We start from the raw sequence: 12,541 nt of genomic DNA, 5'->3' as shown, positions 1-12,541 counted from the left end.
GATTCTCCCCACCGTTGGAAGTGAACACCCTTCTCCTGGCTCCACCCTCATCCTCTCACTCCTGGCCCCTCCAGACTGCCTGGGCTGCTGGCTGTCACAAAGGAGAAATTGGGGCTCCGGGGCCACTCAGGGGATAGGCCACCCCTAAATCTCACAGCCAGGGCATTTCCAATCAATTCTGGGAACGTTAACTGCTTTTGCAAAAGAGCCTTTAAAATAATGGGCAGAGAAGAAGGTGGGGTGAGAAGGTGAGGAAAGGAAAAACCCGTTATGTTCCCTGACCTAACAGTCCACGGGCCTCAGCCACGAGCCTTTCTGTAAGCACATGACTTAGCAATGTGCAAAAGAGCCAGTGCAGAGAGGCCTGTTCACAAGGGCATCTGGATTTGTAATCTCTCCTTATCTAATGCTTTTTCCAACTTGTCCACCGCCGCAGACAGGAAACAAAGTCTCTTGATTTAAGAGCCTCTGAACTCTAGGGAGTTTCGGTTGGAGCTCTGTTTTCCAGGTTTAAAAAAGATATATTCACTTGAAACTAACAGTATTTTACATTTTATTATTTGCTCCTGTTTCCCTCTTTTGAAGAAGGTTTTGAGAATTGGCCCAAGACTCATTTTCCTGCGGAAAATGCTGTTTTACAGTGAGGTGCCCAGAGACCCAAGAAGGGTCAGTCCCTCTGGACATACAGCTACAAGTCTCAGGCTCCAAGGGGACCCGAACTCAGGGGTCCTGCCTTCCACTCTGGGGTCTAAAACTTAGACCACAGAAAAGGGGAGAAAGGAGACCCTGCTCGGTTAATTTTCTGGATGAAATGAACCCAGGTTGGTGAATCAGTGGTAAGGAGAATCTCTTGTAACACTTTATAGTCTGCAGAGCACTTTTCCAGAAATTATCTGATTTTCCCCCTTACAGAATGAGTGTGTGCCGTGCCATTCTGATGGAGAAACCACTGCCACTCTGGATTACAGACTGTCATAGCTGGAAGGGATTGAATTCAACCCACTCATCTTAAAGAAAAGAGTGGACTCGCGCTGTGCTCTGGCCAACAGGGAGCTCAGGGGCCAAACCTGTGAACTCTCCTTGGGTGGGGTCATTCATCTGAAGAAGAGGCACTTTTTCCCTCCTCTAGAAGGGAATTTATGAAGTGTCGAGGGGCCCCTGAGGATGCCCCAAGCAGATGTAGGAATCCACGGAAGCAGAGTTAGCTCACGGAGTGAAATTCCATCATTCAGGCCCCAGGGTTTAGTGACTCATGCCTCTGGCATCCCGGAGTGGGATGAACTTGGTCTAGACGGATACAGTTTTCTTCCACTCTCTGCTTGGGGAATTCCAGTGTGCTCCGGAGAAGGAACAAGCCTGTGAGGGTCATCTATAATGGTCTGTGATCTGTTCCCAGTCTCCAGGCGTCAACGAGGGTGCATAGCCTAGAACCCGGCTTCACCCTTGCAAAATAAGGGTGAGAAGAGATGGGGTGTCTTCGTGACCTTCACTAGCCTAATTGTTTATATCTGGGGTCACAAGACACAGAGAAGGTATTACCTGACACTTCACTCTTGGCTGCTTTTAAATGTATGGGCCCCCAACCAGGGGAAGTTGAGAGGAATGGGGCTTTAATTTTCACTTTGATGTGGAAGAGTGCAGGTGAGAAGTGTCTGCTTTCAAGGCCAAAGTCATGACGGGCCAGAGAAGCGGTAGAGAGAGATCCAGAGCACACACACTAGCTGGCATCCCTTCTCTGTGTGTGTGTGTGTGTGTCTGTGTGTGTGTAAGATGCATGACCCCAATTCACACAATGGTGGGCACTGCCAATAGCCAGCTAGTGTGCACCCCCTGTGGGGGCTGGGTGCGTTTTCATAGATGCAGAGAAACAAGGGATCTTAGAACTTGGGAATCACCTCGTCCTGTGTCCTTCCCATGTAGGGATCTGGCTGTGATATTCCTGGCAGGAGGCCATCCAGTTCCTGCTTGAGCTACTCCAGTGACAAGGAGCTCACCTCTAACAGGTAAGCCCCACGCCCTGTGTTGTAGAGTCTTCAGACTGTGTTGAAACGTGCAGCCCCATCACTCAGCCTTAAAGAGTTTTCACACGGAGCTGAAATCTACATCCCAATCCCTCCCCATCCATCTTAGTTCTGGAAGTTAGCATTAATCACACTCTTCTCCATGGTGGCACTTCAATAGTTGAAGAGGACGGACATGTCTCCCCCCACCCCCATATCTCTTTTTCTTCCTTATTTCTTCATATGATGTGGTTTCCAGACCTGTCTCCACTCGGCTTGTCCCTCCTCCGGGAGACACAGTTAAGAAGTGACCCCAGAACTGCACTTAGTTCTTGGTCCAAAAAGCAAGGAGTTTAGGGAAATAAGTCTTCCCCCAGTGTATCAGTTTACATTCACTTTTCTAGCAGCCATACCATACCTTTGGCTTGTACTGAGCTTTTAGGCAACCAGTTCCCTTCAGGGATCTTTTAAATATAATCAGTGCTTTCAGTCACTTTCCCTGGCTTTTACTCTTTAGCTATTCCCTGCTCCCCATGAACCTTGATATAGGACCTTATATTCATCCCTAACATGTTCCAGTTTGGGTCTATTATTTCAACCTCCAGAGGTTTTTCTGAATCTCACTCCATGATGTTTTATCCCAGCAATCCCTCCTAGTTTTTGTGTCTCCTGTAAATATTATCAGTATACATTTTAATCTCCACGCAAATTTCTGATACATGGTGGAAAGGCAGAGAGGAGCCCTGGGCTACACCAGTAGAGACCATCCACTGTGTTCACGCTAATTAATCAGCAGTTCTGGGTATCATGAGTCACGACTCCCCCCTAGCTGCACGTCCACCAAACCTACATGTCTTCCTCTGGTCCACACACATCTAACAGGGGACATTTCTCTAGCCAAGACGAGTGATTGCATGACTTAAGCTACTGACACAGCTATTACACGAGGTATTTCGGAGAAGCTTCTCACATCCCACAAATATTCCTGGTAGGTGGTCTGGGTGGCTCCCTACCCATCGGGCCAACCCTGCCCGTACGCATGAGCTTGAGCCACAAAGTCCTGGATGGAAGAATCTTCTGGTAACTCTTCAAGGTTCTCATCAGACACCCTGAGATCTAGGCCTGTTGATGACCTGCTTTTAGCAGATACCAAAGGGCAGAGATTACAGGGGACCACTCATCAACTGAAAACTTCCACAGCATCCCTGGCTAGACAGGAACGCTTCTAGTCTGGTCCATGGTAACCAGTCTGATTCGTATGACAGCAAGAGGGAGGCCTTCTAGGAAAATACAAAGCTTAGAGGCTGCAGAAGTTATCCAGCCCTTTAAACCAGACTCCCCTCAGCTAGCCCTCTCTGGGCTACTGTAAACTCATTTAGGACCTAGGCTCCTTGCCTTGGAATGATTTTCCAACTTTCCCCAAGACATGCATCTTGTCTTCTTGTGTTATAAGGGCTAGAGGACAAGGGTCATGTTTACTTTCCCTGGTGGTGTCCCAGACCATGATGTGTGTACAGCAGGCCTCCAACAAATGTAGGCAGATACTAAGCTTTCCTATCACAGAATCTCAGCCCTTCCAGAATAAGAAAGTTCTCACCAACATATATTTTCCCAGTCATTTCTCAGCCTATTCCACCCAATTAAGGTTCTGCTTTCTCTATGACCCATCTTATTTCCCCTTTAAATGCTAAGCAGTAGAACTGGCCCATAGAGCTACTCCATAAACATTTCTCTGTTGAAGTGCCCCCTTCACAGAGTCCTTTGCCAGAACCATTATTATTTTTTTTCTAGTGACAGATGAGCCTTCTCATTTTCCCAATCCAAAACCCACAAACATTTTGGCCCACTCTCCTTTGATTCAAGCTATCAGTGGCTTTCTCATGCCCAGAAGCCTGGATCTTTGCTTGACAATCCATGTGGATTATCCTGAGGTTGTAGGATGAGCAAAAGCCCATTAACAATGTCACACATTTGGCCTTGAATCAAGGCCAGCAGTTTGCTGAAGCTGTTGGTTTCAAGCAGGAGCCTAAAGAAGTCTCTTTCTATGGTCTGCTGGCCGTTCAGAACTTCGGAAATGTAATGGTCAATTCATTAGAAAGAAACATCTCAGTCATTGGTGACAGATATGGGCTAATATTTATTTGTAGTTGATTAATACTGGGATACCAAAATTTAGAGATCCCTGATTTAACTTGTTCAGTAGAATTATAATACTGTTAGATCCAATTACTACTAAAAAATTTCTATGGACCCCCCCCACCGCCAAAAAAACCCCTCAAAGATGTCACACATAAGTTCACTGTCCTATTAGGCAAGGCAATACTATGAAGGAATGATTTGCTTCTACGCATTTCTCATCACTGTTTAATTTGATATTTTATCCTAGGATATTCTTTTTATTTTTTTTTTTTGCGGTATGCGGGCCTCTCACTGTTGTGGACTCTCCCATTGCGGAGCACAGGCTCCGGACGCGCAGGCTCAGTGGCCGTGGCTCACGGGCCCAGCTGCTCCGCGGCATGTGGGATCTTCCCGGACCGGGGCGCAAACCCGTGTCCCCTGCATCGGCAGGCGGACTCCCAACCACTGCGCCACCAGGGAAGCCCTATCCTAGGATATTCTTCACCCAAGTGGATAATGATCTTTGGTTTTCATTTCTGGGAAGAAGAAAATTTGGGAATTGGAGATATTGCTCCCGTTAGGTAGCCAGCATTATTTTTATTGGATATGATGGTGAATTAGATGTAAGCCCTGCCCTTTGGAGCTTCCAACATTGGAAAGATGAGATACATATGAGTGGCTGCTAATTATTTCATATGAGGTTATAAAGAGTGGCGACGGAAAATGTGAAACTGGACTGGATAAGTCCACCCTCCAAATTATAAACTTCATGGTAAAGCAAAGCTGTCATCAGGAACTGGAAGACTAAATAAAGTACATCAACTCTGCAACCATCTCTTCTAGTTATCCCAAATAAAACAGCAGCATTTGAAGAGTGTCAACTAGAGGTGGTCTCATGCTGCCAGCGGAGAGAAGGCTGGGAATCCTTTTCCGCACTATTATGCAGGCTTGGACCAGTTCCCAGCATACTCAGTGTGCTCCTGGAGCACATGAGAAAGACTGGGACAGACTGAGTCATGGGAGGAAAATGTAAAGACCACAGTCTGGGGAGAACTTCCTCTGGAGGCCAAATAGGGCAATTTCAAGAGTCACCTCTCCTCAGCCTTTGTCCTGAGGTCAGCTGGAGGCTAAAGCACAGTGAAGGCTCCTTGGCCTGGATTCATGGCAGATCCAACATCCCCTTGGGGGTTGGAGTCCCCTTGAGGAGGGAGTCTTGGCTGCCTCATCTTCCTGTCCTAAGCCCCACATATGTTGCACACAAGAGGACTGCATTATATGTTTGTTCATTTTGTTCTCTGGCTGGAGAACTTGTTGAAAAGATCAATCTGAAATTTAGCCATAAATGTAGAAGGGTCACGAGCCCTTTTGCCATTCCCAAATGCTGACTTGGATCAGGCTGGCAACATCAGAATCATCTGAGAGAGCTTAAAAATAATAACCTGGTCCCATAGTGGGAGACTCTCATTTAGGAGGTCTGGGATGAGGTGCCAGTGCATTTTAAAAGTGATTCTGGAGACTTCCATGGTGGCGTAGTGGTTAAGAGTCCGCCTGCAAATGCAGGGGACACAGGTTCGTTCCCTGGTCCAGGAAGATCCCACATGCAACTAAGCCCGTGTGCCACAAGTACTGAAGCCTGTGCGCTTAGAGCCCGTGCTCCACAACAAGTGAAGCCACTGCGATGAGAAGTCTGTGCACCGCAACAAAGAGTAGCCCCTACTCACTGCAACTAGAGAAAAGCCCGCGCACAGCAACGAAGACCCAACACAGCCATAAATAAATAAATAAATAAATTTAAAATAAAATAAAATAAAAGTGATTCTCATCCCCAGCTAGATCTGGGACAACTGTCTTATGGCAACCAGTCCCCAGGATGACCCCAAATGACCACTACCTTCTGTAGTCACACCCTTGGGTAATCTCCTCCCACACTGTATACTGTTTGTCTGAGTGACCAATAGAATACAGCAGAAATGATGGCCCATCACTTCCGAGATGAGGTTATGAAAGATGCAGCTTCCATGTTTTGCTCCCTCTCTCTTTCTCTTTTGAGTCACTCACTCTAGAGAAAGACAACTGCCATGTCTTAAGGACACTCAAGCAGCCTATTGGGAGGTTGTGTGGAGAGGACCAGAAGCCTCCAGCTGACAGCCAGAAGGAAGCAAAAACCTGCCGACAACCACAGGAGTCAACTTGGGAGAGGAGTCCCCAGCTCCAGTTGACAACATGACTGCAACCTCATAAGATGTTCTGAGCAGAGTGAACTGGCTGACCACTCCTGGATTCCTGACCCTCAGAAGCTATTCAAGACAATCCATGTTTGTTGCAAAATATGAGGGGGGTGGGATAATTTGTTACACTGCCGTTGCTAGCTGATACACCTTCCTAGTCCAAAGGGCAAGCTCCTGTACATAGCACAGGCCTTTCTAGCTTCATTTCACACTATTTCCACATTCATAATTACAGTCTTGAGTGGTACCGACCTGCTCATCCCCAGTTCACACCTCCAGACCTTTGTGTCTTTGTCCAAGTCGTTCTCTGTGTCTGGAATGCCCTTTCCCCACTGATAGCAGCCTCTTCTCCAGAAATCCTTCCTCAACTGCCCTGGCACCAAATGATATTGGTTTAGGTCCCCCCACCTGCCACAAAAGTGATCACACACACTTCTCAGAATCATAGGTGAGAAGTGAGATACATGGAAGAAGGAAAACATTCACATGAAGGAGTCATCAAGAGCACATGAACTTGTCAGACAGAGAAAGACAAATACCATATGATATCACTTATATGTGGAATCTAAAATATGACACAAATGAACCTACCTACGAAACAGAAACAGACTCACAGACTTGTGGTTGCCAAGGGAGAGGGAGGGTGAGGGAGGGATGGAGTGGGAGTTTGGGATTAGCAGATGCAAACTGTTACATATGGGATGGATAAGCGACAAGGTCCTACTGTAGAGCACAGGGAACTATATTCAATATCCTGTGATAAACCATATGGAAAAGAATATACAAAAGAATGTATATATGTATAACTGAATCACTTTGCTGTACAGCAGGAATTAACACAACACTGTAAATCAACTACACTTCAATTTAAAAAAAAAAGAGCACATGACTTGCCTCTATGTTGTTGATCAGCGAATTGTCAAACTTGAACCCAGGAATTCTTTTGTCACTGCACACCACACCCACATCTTCCGTGTGCTTGCAGTCAGTGACACCCCAGCCATTGGAGGAGCAGGCTGCAAGGGTCCCCTCATTGCCGGTGCAGTAGACGTTGTCCAACCAGATGGGCCCTAAGGAAGCAGAGAAGAGAGAAGCCAAGCTCCACGTCAGAGTAGGTTTGAGTCTTTGGGGGCACCAAGGGCGTACACAGAAAGAGAGTTTTTCCCTAAGTTTGGCAGCTGTGTGTGGTCATCAGTTGGTCAGTGCGTCGAGATATTGCATACAATTCTAGACCATCTGGATTCCCTTGCCAGAGGGATGTGATTTAGGGATGTGGCAGATTGAACATGATTAGAGCAGAAATCAGATTTAAGCTCAGAAGGCACGTGGTATAATGGGAAGAACAGGGACTTTGGATACTAAGCTGTTTGATAGGAATTCTGGCTCAGCCACTTAGCTGTATGATCCTGATCAAAGCTCCCTTTTCTCATCGGTAAAGTGGGGATAATAATGACACTCGAATGACAGGGGCGTGTGCAGATTAGAGATAATACATGACACGTGCCTAATTTATCATTGGTCCATAGTTACTCAAAAAATGGTAACGATGGGACTTCCCTGGTGGCGCAGTGGTTGAGAGTCCGCCTGCCGATGCAGGGGACACGGGTTCGTGCCCCGGTCCGGGAGGATCCCACATGCCGCGGAGCGGCTGGGCCCGTGAGCCATGGCCGCTGAGCCTGTGCATCCGGAGCCTGTGCTCCACAACGGAAGAGGCCACAACAGTGAGAGGCCCGCGTACCGCAAAAAGAAAAAAAAATGGTAACGATGATGACGATGGTGACACAAGCTCAGAGAAGGCAACAAGCTCAGAGAAGGCACAAGCTCAGAGAAGGCAACTCATCGTGCAAGGCCACCTTCCTGAACCCAGAACCCTGGTCCTTTCAGTGCTCTTTCCACTTCCTGATGTTTCCCATCCACAGATGGCCCAGCTAGGCTAACCCACAGAGCCTCCTCCTCATGTTTCTAGAAGTCAGGTGAAGGCAGGGCTGGTTTCTAGCTGGGCAATCTGCCTGGGAGGCCGTGGTACTCTGCTCACCTCCTGTGCATTTACCTGATTTGCAGTAAGTGGGGAATTCTGAGTGCAAAGTGCTAGAGGGTTAACCACAATGAGACACAATCTCACACCCATTAGGATGGCTACTATCAAAACAAAAACAACAACAGGAAATAACAAGTGTTGACAAGGATGTGGAGAAATTGGAACCCTTGTGCACTGTTGGCAGGACTGTAACCCTGAAACCACAGAACACGTCTCAGGGCTCGGTGGAGCTCAGGTTCTTTATGTCTTGGCACAGAAGGAATTCAGCAAGAGGCAAAGTGATAGGTAAGAGGTGGATTTAATAATATAGGACTCTTGTGAGACATACAAGCAGGTAGGCAAGGGAGTGCTGCCCCAAGAGCTGGGTGAACTACATTTTTATAATCAAAGGAAAAGTGGGGAGGGGTAGAAGACCACCTTCTTCCTCATTCTCGGGTAGACATCAGACTTCCATCATCATTCCCTCCTCCACATTGGGCGGGGGAGAGTTTTTTGTCCCTCTGTGGCCCAACCAGGACTGTCATGGCGCTATGGAAATTAGCAAAAAAGGTGGCAATCTATGCTAAAATAAGGTAAATCATCTCAGGTCTTCTACTTTGGAATGTCATCTTTCTCCTGTATTTTTGTTTTTAGTGCGTGCAGAGGAACAAGCCCTAGGAATCGTTAACTAACTGACCTCAGTGGCAGGATACAGGTGTCATTTTCCTACCATTGTTTTATTGTCTTGAGGCCTGTCTCGTGCTTCTATTGCATGGTTTTATTGCTAAGCAAGCTTGCTTTCTTGAGTGATCATTAACTTACAGGGGTCTCCCAAAGTTCCCTCTCTGTCCATGATCTCTCAGTGGGATTTTTAAACTATTGGGTTATCTTACCCTATCCCTATCAAAATGGTGTAGCCCCTGTAGAACACAGTACGGTGGTTCCTCAAAAAATTAAAAATAGAATTACCATATGACCCAGCAATTCCCACTTCTGGGTATATATCCAAAAGAATTGAAAGCAGGGTCTCAAAGAGATATCAGTACACCCATATGCATTACAGCATCATTCACAATAGCCAAAATGTAGAAGCAACCTAGGTGTCCATTGACTAATTGTGGCCTATACATACACTGGAATATTATCCAGCCTTAAAAAGGAACGGCATTCTGACACATGCCACAACATGGATGAACCCTGAGTTCATTATGCTAAGTGAAATAGTCCCGAAAAGGCAAATGCTGTACGAATCCACATATATAAAGTACTGAGAGTAGTCAAAATCATAGAGACGGAGAGTAGAATGGCGTTTACCAGGGGCTGGGGGAGGGGGAGTTGGGGAGCGGTTATTTAATGGGTATGGAGTTTTAGATCTGCAAGATGAAACGTGTTCTGGAGAGGGGCTGCACAGCAGTGCGAATGTACTTAACATTACTGAACTGTACATTGAAAAACGGTTAAGATGGCACGTTTTATGTTACGCGCATTTTACCGCAATTAAAATTTGTTTTAAATGTTAAGTGCTAGAGGGTTTTCAAGTAGTGAGTTTTATTAGTATTACTACGCAATGAAAGGAAACAAAGTCAAAGCTCCCCTTTTTCTCAGGACTCCAGAAGGACTCTAGTACTGCGGTCCCCAACCTTTTTGGCACCAGGGACTGGTTTCGTGGAAGACAAGTTTTCTGGGGCGGGGGCGGGGGGGATGGTTCAGGCCGTAACGCAAGCGCTGGGGAGCGGCAAATGAAGCTTCACTCGCTCACCTGCCGCTCACCTCCTGCTGTGCGGCCCAGTTCCTAAGAGGCCACGGACCAGTACCAGTGCACGGCCTGGGGGTTGGGGACCCCTGCTCTATAGTATAATGGAGTCAGAAAACCTGGGTTCAAATTCTCTCTGACTCAGGCTTGGGCACCACGTGACTGGGTCAACTACTTCACCAAGCCCATTCTCAAGCGAAAATAATGATACCAACAAATAGGTCGCCATGGAGATTCAATGAGCTAACATATGTGCCTAGCATGTGTTCACCCTCCCTTTCTCCTTCCTCCTTCCAGTAAGTCAGAAAAACAATGAATTCTGTTGTTTCCATGATGCAAGGAAAAAGCAGATAAAAAACACTCCCACTGTAAAGATGAGAAAACCAAGGAGAATCTGAGGTTCTTCAAGGTCAGAGGGGACCCGGGGCCAGTCTCCTGACTTCGAGGCCCCGCTGAGACATGTCTGCTGCAACAGATGGCTCCTCAGGCCTCAAAGGAGAGCACCTCAGACATACTGAGGGGAACAAAGGGCTTATTGAAAACATCTGGGCTGAGGTTTTCCAACTGGTTTCTCAGTTTGGCCTCGTTTCCAAGCCATCAAGCTCCACTGAAACATATGCTCCCTAATCGATTGCTGTTTCAACAACAAACCAATGTTTGTCTTGCTAAGTACTAGCAACGGAAAAGGCCCTCCACGTTTGAAGCGGGGCCTCTTCTTTGGAACATTCTGTAGCAAAGCCGCTGAATGGACAGAGATGGTGAAAAGAAACAGAGCCCTCATTCCATCTGCAGTGAGAGAAACCACCCTGGCTAAGGAGATGGGAAACAGGACAGCACACAGCTAAAAGCAGCAGGAAGAGCTGCAAAACAGATGCCCCAAGGCCTGCTTTACTTTTTGATAAGGAAGATTTGAAATTAGCACCCTGGAGCGCTAATGGGAACTATTATCCCAAAGAGTTGCTTTCTTAAGAAGCTTCAATTCACCCCCAATAATTCTACCCTCTAGGCATTCCCACCAGTTACTTTCTTAGATAGTGGAAATGTAAATTTCTACTTAGCCCCAGATGCAGGCATGATAAACTAATTTGGCCTGATTTCATGATATTTTTTTTTCCTGTACGCTTAATGCCTAACAACTAGACGGTTCTGATTCCAAAGCAACCAGCTCTTGTTCTGCTGTTGGAATGCGGGGTGCTTCCGGGCACAGTTCAGTACGTGCCATCTCAGAGCTGCTAGGAAAGTGGCACTAGGGACACAGATGGGGCTCAAACTTTGGATGCAAAATGCCAATCTGAAGCAACACTCCATTTTACTCTTTCCACTCATTTCGTCTAAGAAATCCTTCTCCTGATGAAAGGAGAAGAGACGTACAAACAAGTTAACAGATCACCTGGAGGATAAACATCATAAATAAAATTCTATTTTGATGCCAGTACTCCCCAGGGCTGTTGGGGCAATGGAAATCATTCAACTTAAGAGCTTCAGGACCCCACTGTGATCACCTGCTGGCTTTGTCACTCTGATCTGAAGAACACGAGGGAGTGAGGGGGAATCGCATCTAACCTCAGATCTGAGGACAGGCAAAGGAGAGCAACCATCTGAGGTTCGGGTGCCTGTGAGGCCATCCAGAAGGTGAGAAATGGGGCAGCTGTCCCCTCTAGAACGTTCTAAAAGGGCCCATGATTTCTCTGAGCTCAGAGATGTTTTGGGAGAAAAAATCTATTGAAAGGCTAGGCTGCAAAACCTAGAAGGTCCATGGATGTTCTCCCCAGCTTCATTACTACAGCCTGAACTTCAGAGGAGTTGATGACGGTGGCACTCCTGGGCGGGTGGCCTCTCACAGGTTCACCTACAGTGTTTCCAGTTCATCCACAGAGCCGACTAAACCCCATCGGAGCACACCCCAGGGCACTGGTCACTATGCCAACTGTTTTTAATATTCTTCAAAGTCAATCTGAATCAGCGTTGTGGTATCGCGGTGAGCATAGCTGCCTTCCAAATCAAACTGAATCAGTTGATTGACATTTACTGAGTGACCCCCTTGTACCCAGTGTTAAAAATCCTAAACTGACGCCGATGAGATTCAAATACATTTTACATGATCTCTCATGATAAACCGAGTACCGCTTTACATAGACAGCATAATCCTTAAAGTCCTAGAGACATGACAGTTAAAAATTTTAGCATCAGTTTCTCCCTTCCTCTCTTTGGTACTTTTTCTTTCCTAAGTCTCGATAGTCTCAATAGCCCCAGAGAGGACCCTTCCAATACTCTAAGTTACTATACCTCCTCCCTCCGATGACTCTCCTCCACCCTACATCAGCTAGCATCCCATGGTCATAGCTTAGACCTTGACATTACGGACTTTTGCACTCCCTCCCCAATCTCCATTTCAACATTTCTGCTGTACATTTGCACCTACAAC

At 46.7% G+C, this 12,541-nt stretch overlaps 1 protein-coding gene and 1 non-coding gene across 2 annotated transcripts in view; one reads left to right on the top strand and one right to left on the bottom strand.

Annotated features, from left to right (window-relative positions):
* LOXL2 (lysyl oxidase like 2) overlaps positions 1–12,541 on the bottom strand; it is a 100,578-nt gene that overhangs the window by 58,738 nt on the left and 29,299 nt on the right. The window contains exon 3 of the mRNA XM_029202472.1: positions 7,241–7,416. Coding sequence (XP_029058305.1) covers positions 7,241–7,416 — 176 coding nt within the window. The remainder of the gene's footprint in view (positions 1–7,240; positions 7,417–12,541) is intronic.
* LOC114884865 lies at positions 3,972–4,107 on the top strand. The gene has a single exon (XR_003790930.1). It is a non-coding gene; the product is annotated as a small nucleolar RNA SNORA2/SNORA34 family (small nucleolar RNA).

This window comes from Monodon monoceros, unplaced genomic scaffold, assembly GCF_005190385.1.
Source record: "Monodon monoceros isolate NGI ecotype Baffin Bay Population unplaced genomic scaffold, NGI_Narwhal_1 Super_Scaffold_5, whole genome shotgun sequence".
NCBI lineage: Eukaryota > Metazoa > Chordata > Mammalia > Artiodactyla > Monodontidae > Monodon > Monodon monoceros.
This window is presented reverse-complemented; position numbering and strand designations above follow the sequence as displayed.